This window comes from Echiichthys vipera (assembly GCF_963691815.1).
Source record: "Echiichthys vipera genome assembly, contig: SCAFFOLD_103, whole genome shotgun sequence".
Taxonomy (NCBI): Eukaryota; Metazoa; Chordata; class Actinopteri; order Perciformes; family Trachinidae; genus Echiichthys; species Echiichthys vipera.
In genome coordinates, this window is record NW_028154794.1 from 27,501 (window position 1) to 37,500 (window position 10,000).

A 10,000-nucleotide genomic window follows, 5' to 3' on the forward strand; every position below is an offset into this window, starting at 1 on the left:
GACAGACAGACAGGTAGACGGACAGACAGACAGACAGACAGACAGACAGGTAGACGGACAGACAGACAGACAGACAGACAGACACACAGGTAGACGGACAGACAGACAGACAGGTAGACAGACAGACAGACAGACAGGTATACAGACAGACAGACAGACAGGTATACAGACAGACAGGTAGACAGACAGACAGACGGACAGACAGACAGACAGGTACACAGACGGACAGACAGACAGACAGACAGGTAGACGGACAGACAGACAGGTAGACAGGCAGACGGACAGACAGACAGGTAGACAGGCAGACGGACAGGTAGACGGACCACGCCCAGCTCCAGCTTGTCTCCCTGCAGAGGTTGGACTCTGGTGTGAGATCCGACTCCTCCACTGACCAGGAGACCTTCACCCAGGTGATACCTGAGCATGGAGGACAGGTCTGCAGCGCTACCTGAGGGACACACAGGTGAGAGACAGACAGGTGAGAGACACACAGGTGAGACACAGACAGGTGAGGGAGAGACAGGTCTGCAGCGCTACCTGAGGGACACACAGGTGAGAGAGAGACAGGTGAGAGAGAGACAGGTCTGCAGCGCTACCTGAGGGACAGACAGGTGAGAGAGAGACAGGTGAGGGACAGACAGGTGAGAGACAGACAGGTGAGAGAGAGACAGGTCTGCAGCGCTACCTGAGGGACAGACAGGTGAGAGAGAGACAGGTGAGACACACAGGTGAGAGAGAGACAGGTCTGCAGCGCTACCTGAGGGACACACAGGTGAGAGAGACAGACAGGTGAGAGAGAGACAGGTCTGCAGCGCTACCTGAGGGACAGACGGGTGAGAAACAGACAGGTGAGAGACAGACAGGTGAGGGACAGACAGGTGAGAGAGAGTCTTTAAATCTCCCACTCTAGTCTGTAACTCTCCCACTCTAGTCTGTAATCTCCCACTCTAGTCTGTAACTCTCCCACTCTAGTCTGTAATCTCCCACTCTAGTCTGTAATCTCCCACTCTAGTCTGTAACTCTCCCACTCTAGTCAGTAACTCTCCCACTGTAGTCTGTAATCTCCCACTCTAGTCTGTAATCTCCCACTCTAGTCTGTAACTCTCCCACTCTAGTCTGTAATCTCCCACTCTAGTCAGTAACTCTCCCACTGTAGTCTGTAATCTCCCACTCTAGTCTGTAATCTCCCACTCTAGTCTGTCACTCTCCCACTCTAGTCTGTAACTCTCCCACTCTAGTCAGTAACTCTCCCACTGTAGTCTGTAATCTCCCACTCTAGTCTGTAATCTCCCACTCTAGTCTGTCACTCTCCCACTCTAGTCTGTAACTCTCCCACTCTAGTCTGTAATCTCCCACTCTAGTCTGTAATCTCCCACTCTAGTCTGTAACTCTCCCACTCTAGTCAGTAACTCTCCCACTGTAGTCTGTAATCTCCCACTCTAGTCTGTAATCTCCCACTCTAGTCTGTAACTCTCCCACTCTAGTCAGTAACTCTCCCACTGTAGTCTGTAATCTCCCACTCTAGTCTGTAATCTCCCACTCTAGTCTGTAACTCTCCCACTCTAGTCTGTAACCTCCCACTCTAGTCTGTAATCTCCCACTCTAGTCTGTAATCTCCCACTCTAGTCTGTAACTCTCCCACTCTAGTCAGTAACTCTCCCACTGTAGTCTGTAATCTCCCACTCTAGTCTGTAATCTCCCACTCTAGTCTGTAACTCTCCCACTCTAGTCAGTAACTCTCCCACTGTAGTCTGTAATCTCCCACTCTAGTCTGTAATCTCCCACTCTAGTCTGTAACTCTCCCACTCTAGTCTGTAAATCTCCCACTCTAGTCTGTCACTCTCCCACTCTAGTCTGTAACTCATCCACTCTAGTCAGTAACTCTCCCACTCTAGTCTGTAAATCTCCCACTCTAGTCTGTAACTCTCCCACTCTAGTCTGTAACTCTCCCACTGTAGTCTGTAATCTCCCACTCTAGTCTGTAACTCTCCCACTCTAGTCTGTAAATCTCCCACTCTAGTCTGTTAATCTCCCACTCTAGTCAGTAACTCTCCCACTCTAGTCAGTAACTCTCCCACTCTAGTCTGTAAATCTCCCACTGTAGTCTGTAATCTCCCACTCTAGTCTGTAAATCTCCCACTCTAGTCTGTAACTCTCCCACTCTAGTCTTTAATCTCCCACTCTAGTCTGTAAATCTCCCACTCTAGTCTGTAAATCTCCCACTCTAGTCAGTAACTCTCCCACTCTAGTCTGTAACTCTCCCACTCTAGTCTGTAAATCTCCCACTCTAGTCAGTAACTCTCCCACTCTAGTCTGTCACTCTCCCACTCTAGTCTGTAACTCTCCCACTCTAGTCTGTCACTCTCCCACTCTAGTCTGTAACTCTCCCACTCTAGTCTGTAACACTCCCACTCTAGTCTGTAATCTCCCACTCTAGTCTGTAACTCTCCCACTCTAGTCTGTAAATCTCCCACTCTAGTCTTAACTCTCCCACTCTAGTCTGTAACTCTCCCACTCTAGTCTTTAATCTCCCACTCTAGTCTGTAACTCTCCCACTCTAGTCTGTAACTCTCCCACTCTAGTCTGTCACTCTCCCACTCTAGTCTTTAACTCTCCCACTCTAGTCTGTCACTCTCCCACTCTAGTCTGTAACTCTCCCACTCTAGTCTGTAATCTCCCACTCTAGTCAGTAACTCTCCCACTCTAGTCTGTAAATCTCACACTCTAGTCTGTAACTCTCCCACTCTAGTCTTTAATCTCCCACTCTAGTCTGTAACTCTCCCACTCTAGTCTGTAATCTCCCACTCTAGTCTGTAACTCTCCCACTCTAGTCTGTCACTCTCCCACTCTAGTCAGTAACTCTCCCACTCTAGTCTGTAAATCTCCCACTCTAGTCTGTAAATCTCCCACTCTAGTCTGTAATCTCCCACTCTAGTCTGTAACTCTCCCACTCTAGTCTGTAATCTCCCACTCTAGTCAGTAACTCTCCCACTCTAGTCTGTAACTCTCCCACTCTAGTCTGTAAATCTCCCACTCTAGTCTGTAATCTCCCACTCTAGTCTGTAACTCTCCCACTCTAGTCTGTAAACCTCCCACTCTAGTCTGAAATCTCCCACTCTAGTCTGTAACTCTCCCACTCTAGTCTGTAAATCTCCCACTCTAGTCTGTAATCTCCCACTCTAGTCAGTAACTCTCCCACTCTAGTCTGTAATCTCCCACTCTAGTCTGTAACTCTCCCACTCTAGTCTGTAATCTCCCACTCTAGTCTGTAAATCTCCCACTCTAGTCTGTAATCTCCTACTCTAGTCTGTAACTCTCCCACTCTAGTCAGTAACTCTCCCACTCTAGTCTGTAATCTCCCACTCTAGTCTGTAACTCTCCCACTCTAGTCTGTAATCTCCCACTCTAGTCTGTAAATCTCCCACTCTAGTCTGTAAATCTCCCACTCTAGTCTGTAACTCTCCCACTCTAGTCAGTAACTCTCCCACTCTAGTCTGTAATCTCCCACTCTAGTCTGTAACTCTCCTACTCTAGTCTGTAACTCTCCCACTCTAGTCTGTAACTCTCCCACTCTAGTCTGTAACTCTCCCACTCTAGTCTGTAATCTCCCACTCTAGTCTAACTCTCCCACTCTAGTCTGTAATCTCCCACTCTAGTCTGTAATCTCCCACTCTAGTCTGTAACTCTCCCACTCTAGTCTGTAACTCTCCCACTCTAGTCTGTAACTGTCCCACTCTAGTCTGTAATCTCCCACTCTAGTCTGTAACTCTCCCACTCTAGTCTGTAACTCTCCCACTCTAGTCTGTAACTGTCCCACTCTAGTCTGTAATCTCCCACTCTAGTAGCTCGCGGGTGTGTGTGAGGCGTGTCCCACTCACGCAGCAGCCGGCTGCGCTCGGCGGGCGGCAGCGCGTTGAAGGCGTCGTTGGTGGGAGCGAACAGCGTCAGCGCCCCCTGCTGGTTCAGCAGCTCCGTCATGCCGGCGGTCTGCACGGCGCCGACCAGGGCGCTGAAACAGGGCGGAGCCTCGTTAGTGTCTGACGGGCGCACGCACACACGGGCGCACTCTAATCTGTAAATGTCACACTCTTCACACAGGTATAAGATAAAGGCGTGACTCCGCCCCCTCGCACCTGAAGCGGTTGTCGGCCTTCAGCACGTCCATGACGGTCCCCGTGGGCGGAGCCAGGAGCTTGTCCACGGTGAACATGGTGGCGTAGCGTCCCGTCTTGTCGTGAGCGGCGATGCAGGAATTCTCGATGCACAGGTTCTGCAAACACACGGAGAGGACGCCTGAGAGGGGGCGGGGCTTCTGAGCCCCTCTGAGCCAATCACAGAGCAGGGATTCATGAGTCCGTCAGCGACCAATCAGACCCCAGAGCCTCGCACCGACCCGTTAAACAACAACAACATAAACATTAGAACATGTGACGTCATTTCTAAAAGGTCTGGACCCCGAACCAGAACCAAAGATGGCCGACACGTCTGCACCGTGATGTCACTTCCTGTTCCAACATCTTTAATGACCACAGACGCAGCGTCTCCGTCAGCTCCGCTCGCTACAGGAGTCTCCACCTGTCAGACTGTGACTCCGCCTACTGTCATCTGACCATAAAAGGGCATGTATGTGACGCTGGGGGGAGGGGCGTACGTCCACCTGGCTGATGTTTACCTCCGAGGAGAAGTGAGGGCCAGACGCTAGCTGTCACTCAAGAGGCCACGCCCCTAATTATTCGTAAACCTCAGCGTTGCCATGGAGACCTGATCTAAACACACAGACCTTAAACAGGTTTAATGATGCTGTGTAAACGTGTTTTACATGAAACCTGCTCCTAGTGGACACTCAGGGAACTGACGCTGACCCAGCTCCCTGATTGGACCACACAGGACGCTGGGGGCGGGGCTTAGTTCTGACAAACACGACCTTTACATGAATGAGATCAGAAGAGATCCAGATGTTAAACACAGAGGTTACTGTAAACACACACACACACACACACACACACACACACACACACACACACACACACACACAGACACACACACACACACACACACACACACACACACTCTCTCTCTCTGTCTGGAAAGATTTAGCGTCCGTGGGAACAGGAAGCTTCTGCAGAGTTCATTACTGAGCAGAAACCTGAACCACAGGGAGCCTCCAGAGACGAGGCACGCCACCGACGGACCGCTGCACCGGCAACGCAACCGGCAACGCAACCAGCAACACAACCGGCAACACAAAGTGTCCTCTAGGAGCATAAACGTGTGCTAAAGTGTCCTCTAGGAGCATAAACGTGTGTTAAAGTGTCCTCTAGGAGCATAAACGTGTGCTAAAGTGTCCTCTAGGAGCATAAACGTGTGTTAAAGTGTCCTCTAGGAGCATAAACGTGTGTTAAAGTGTCCTCTAGGAGCATAAACGTGTGCTAAAGTGTCCTCTAGGAGCATAAACGTGTGTTAAAGTGTCCTCTAGGAGCATAAACATGTGCTAAAGTGTCCTCTAGGAGCATAAACGTGTGCTAAAGTGTCCTCTAGGAGCATAAACGTGTGTTAAAGTGTCCTCTAGGAGCATAAACGTGTGCTAAAGTGTCCTCTAGGAGCATAAACGTGTGTTAAAGTGTCCTCTAGGAGCATAAACGTGTGCTAAAGTGTCCTCTAGGAGCATAAACGTGTGCTAAAGTGTCCTCTAGGAGCATAAACGTGTGTTAAAGTGTCCTCTAGGAGCATAAACGTGTGCTAAAGTGTCCTCTAGGAGCATAAACGTGTGTTAAAGTGTCCTCTAGGAACATAAACGTGTGTTAAAGTGTCCTCTAGGAGCATAAACGTGTGTTAGTGTCCTCTAGGAGCATAAACGTGTGCTAAAGTGTCCTCTAGGAGCATAAACGTGTGCTAAAGTGTCCTCTAGGAGCATAAACGTCTGTTAAAGTGTCCTCTAGGAGCATAAACGTGTGCTAAAGTGTCCTCTAGGAGCATAAACGTGTGTTAAAGTGTCCTCTAGGAGCATGAATGTGTGTTAAAGTGTCCTCTAGGAGCATAAACGTGTGTTAAAGTGTCCTCTAGGAGCATAAACGTGTGCTAAAGTGTCCTCTAGGAGCATAAACGTGTGTTAAAGTGTCCTCTAGGAGCATAAACGTGTGTTAAAGTGTCCTCTAGGAGCATAAACGTGTGCTAAAGTGTCCTCTAGTAGCATAAACGTGTGTTAAAGTGTCCTCTAGGAGCATAAACGTGTGTTAAAGTGTCCTCTAGGAGCATAAACGTGTGTTAAAGTGTCCTCTAGGAGCATAAACGTGTGCTAAAGTGTCCTCTAGGAGCATAAACGTGTGTTAAAGTGTCCTCTAGGAGCATAAACGTGTGCTAAAGTGTCCTCTAGGAGCATAAACGTGTGTTAAAGTGTCCTCTAGGAGCATGAATGTGTGCTAAAGTGTCCTCTAGGAGCATAAACGTGTGTTAAAGTGTCCTCTAGGAGCATAAACGTGTGTTAAAGTGTCCTCTAGGAGCATAAACGTGTGCTAAAGTGTCCTCTAGGAGCATAAACGTGTGCTAAAGTGTCCTCTAGGAGCATAAACGTGTGTTAAAGTGTCCTCTAGGAGCATAAACGTGTGCTAAAGTGTCCTCTAGGAGCATAAACGTGTGCTAAAGTGTCCTCTAGGAGCATAAACGTGTGTTAAAGTGTCCTCTAGGAGCATAAACGTGTGTTAAAGTGTCCTCTAGGAGCATAAACGTGTGTTAAAGTGTCCTCTAGGAGCATAAACGTGTGCTAAAGTGTCCTCTAGGAGCATAAACGTGTGTTAAAGTGTCCTCTAGGAGCATGAATGTGTGCTAAAGTGTCCTCTAGGAGCATAAACGTGTGTTAAAGTGTCCTCTAGGAGCATAAACGTGTGTTAAAGTGTCCTCTAGGAGCATAAACGTGTGCTAAAGTGTCCTCTAGGAGCATAAACGTGTGCTAAAGTGTCCTCTAGGAGCATAAACGTGTGTTAAAGTGTCCTCTAGGAGCATAAACGTGTGCTAAAGTGTCCTCTAGGAGCATAAACGTGTGCTAAAGTGTCCTCTAGGAGCATAAACGTGTGCTAAAGTGTCCTCTAGGAGCATAAACGTGTGTTAAAGTGTCCTCTAGGAACATAAACGTGTGTTAAAGTGTCCTCTAGGAGCATAAACGTGTGCTAAAGTGTCCTCTAGGAGCATAAACGTGTGTTAAAGTGTCCTCTAGGAGCATAAACGTGTGTTAAAGTGTCCTCTAGGAACATAAACGTGTGTTAAAGTGTCCTCTAGGAGCATAAACGTGTGTTAAAGTGCCCTCTAGGAGCATAAACGTGTGTTAAAGTGTCCTCTAGGAACATAAACGTGTGTTAAAGTGTCCTCTAGGAGCATAAACGTGTGTTAAAGTGTCCTCTAGGAGCATAAACGTGTGCTAAAGTGTCCTCTAGGAGCATAAACGTGTTAAAGTGTCCTCTAGGAACATAAACGTGTGCTAAAGTGTCCTCTAGGAGCATAAACGTGTTAAAGTGTCCTCTAGGAACATAAACGTGTGCTAAAGTGTCCTCTAGGAGCATAAACGTGTGCTAAAGTGTCCTCTAGGAGCATAAACGTGTGTTAAAGTGTCCTCTAGGAGCATAAACGTGTGCTAAAGTGTCCTCTAGGAGCATAAACGTGTGTTAAAGTGTGTGTGCTCTTGTGCTGAGTCAGGATGCCTGTTGGATGACATCATGTGGGCGCAGTGGCGAGGCGGGTGTGGGACGCTTCCTGCAGACGCAGCGTTCAGACTCGAGTCCTTCTGTTAAAGTTATTAATGAAACGCAGCCACAGACTCAGTGACCTCATGACATCATCACCAGAGACCGGGCCGCCGATCCGCCCGGCAACAGGCGACACACTCAACATCTGCTCTGAGTCAGCGGTTCATGCTGCGGAGGAACCCGGACCGAACACCCACAGAACCACCACTCTGGGGCGAGACGAGGGGACCCGGGATCAACCCAACGGGTTGGTCTGGGACCACGTGGCCCGGTGGTCACGGTGGTCGCGGTGTGACGGCGCCCCCTCAGCGCTGCAGCAGACGCCTCACGCCGACTGAAAGAGTAAATCAGGTGAACACGAGGAAACACTCACGTTTCTGTAGACGAAGACTCGCAGCCTCAGGCCGCCCAGCGTCTCCAGCTCCTGCCCGTGGTACAGGGACTTGGACGACAGCTGCCCCTTCAGGATGTGATTGGTCATCAGCTTCCTGAGGTCAGAGGTCATCGTGATGTCACGTCCTGTTACAGAAACACAGGGAGGTACGTTTAGAGGTGAAGCCCCGTGAGGGCGTGAGCGGCGTTGGGGTCAGAGGGCGAGCGTGACCTGTGAAGGCGTCGTCCAGGGGGGCCAGCATGGTCAGGGCCTCGGAGCCCGTCAGGTGCGGGGTCAGACCGGCGCCAACAAACAGCTTGGTCGCCGTGGCAACAGGTGATCCTTCAGCCAGCTCCAGGAGCACTTTGGCTGCGACACAACAACAACGACAACAACAACAACAACAACAACGTGTTAAAAGGTTCTGATGATACTGACACTGCATGTGCACGTGTATGAGCGTGAGCGTGAGCGTGGGCGTGAGCGTGAGCGTTGGCGTGAGCGTGGGCGTTGGCGTGAGTCGCGGCGTCGGTACCTGAGTCGGGGATGAGCAGCTCGTTGATGTAGTGGACCACGCCGTTGGTTCCCAGCTGGTCCTTCTTGGTGACGATGGCGTTCCCGTTGAGGGTCATCTGGTCCCCGTCACAGCCCACCTCCAGCATGGTGCCCTGCAGGGTCTCCATGGGGGTCCCCGACACGATGGACTCGGCACACTGCATGTTCTTCAGGATGTGGTAGTTCAGCAGGTCTGAGGGGGGGGGGGGGGGGGGGGGGAGTCAGGTCACTGCGTTCATCGAGCGTCTGAACCTACAAACACCCGGATCAGCTGCTCACCTCGCAGAGCCACGGGGTCGCCCAGGATCCGGTTCAGGGTCTCCTGAGGAATCTTCTCAAAGGCCTCGTTGGTGGGAGCGAACACGGTGTACTGGCCGTCGCTCTCCAACATGGCGGTCAGTCCCGCGGCAGCGATCGCCGCCTGATCACACAAACAGGAAGTCAGTGACTGCAGCCGTCGGTGACAGCGACCTGCTGCGCCCGTGAACTCACCCGCAGCCTCTCCAGGTCGTCGTCCACGTCCAGGATCGTGTGCACGTCGTTGGAGATGGCGGTGATGACGCGGTCGACCACGTGCACGATGCCGTTGGTGGCGTGTTGGTCGGGTTTGATCAGACGAGCGCAGTTCACCGTCACGATCTGAGGAGGAGGAGAAGAAGAAGAAGAGATCTGTTCATCCATCGATCATCAACGCACTGGAGCCTCACTGGAGCCTCACTGGAGCCTCACTGGAGCTTCACTGGAGCCTCACTGGAGCCTCACTGGAGCTTCACTGGAGCTTCACTGGAGCCTCACTGGAGCCTCACTGGAGCTTCACTGGAGCTTCACTGGAGCCTCACTGGAGCCTCACTGGAGCCTCACTGGAGCTTCACTGGAGCTTCACTGGAGCCTCACTGGAGCCTCACTGGAGCTTCACTGGAGCTTTACTGGAGCTTTACTGGAGCTTCACTGGAGCCTCACTGGAGCTTCACTGGAGCCTCACTGGAGCTTCACTGGAGCTTTACTGGAGCTTTACTGGAGCTTCACTGGAGCCTCACTGGAGCCTCACTGGAGCCTCACTGGAGCTTCACTGGAGCTTTACTGGAGCTTTACTGGAGCTTCACTGGAGCCTCACTGGAGCCTCACTGGAGCCTCACTGGAGCTTCACTGGAGCCTCACTGGAGCCTCACTGGAGCTTCACTGGAGCTTCACTGGAGCCTCACTGGAGCTTTACTTGAGCTTCACTGGAGTCTCACTGGAGCTTCACTAGAGCCTCACTGGAGTCTCACTGGAGCTTCACTAGAGCCTCACTGGAGCCGCACTGGAGCTTTATTAAAGCTTCACTAGAGTCTCACTG

The 10,000-nt window shown here is 50.9% G+C and overlaps 1 protein-coding gene across 1 annotated transcript in view; it reads right to left on the minus strand.

Annotated features, from left to right (window-relative positions):
- tgfbi (transforming growth factor, beta-induced) overlaps positions 1 to 10,000 on the minus strand; it is a gene marked incomplete at its 5' end in the record, with an annotated part of 26,434 nt that overhangs the window by 3,584 nt on the left and 12,850 nt on the right. The window contains 8 exons of the mRNA XM_083940996.1: positions 324 to 448; positions 3,879 to 4,009; positions 4,134 to 4,270; positions 8,110 to 8,255; positions 8,341 to 8,478; positions 8,645 to 8,857; positions 8,944 to 9,085; positions 9,157 to 9,303. Of these exons, the coding sequence (XP_083797122.1) occupies positions 324 to 448; positions 3,879 to 4,009; positions 4,134 to 4,270; positions 8,110 to 8,255; positions 8,341 to 8,478; positions 8,645 to 8,857; positions 8,944 to 9,085; positions 9,157 to 9,303 (1,179 nt within the window). The remainder of the gene's footprint in view (positions 1 to 323; positions 449 to 3,878; positions 4,010 to 4,133; positions 4,271 to 8,109; positions 8,256 to 8,340; positions 8,479 to 8,644; positions 8,858 to 8,943; positions 9,086 to 9,156; positions 9,304 to 10,000) is intronic.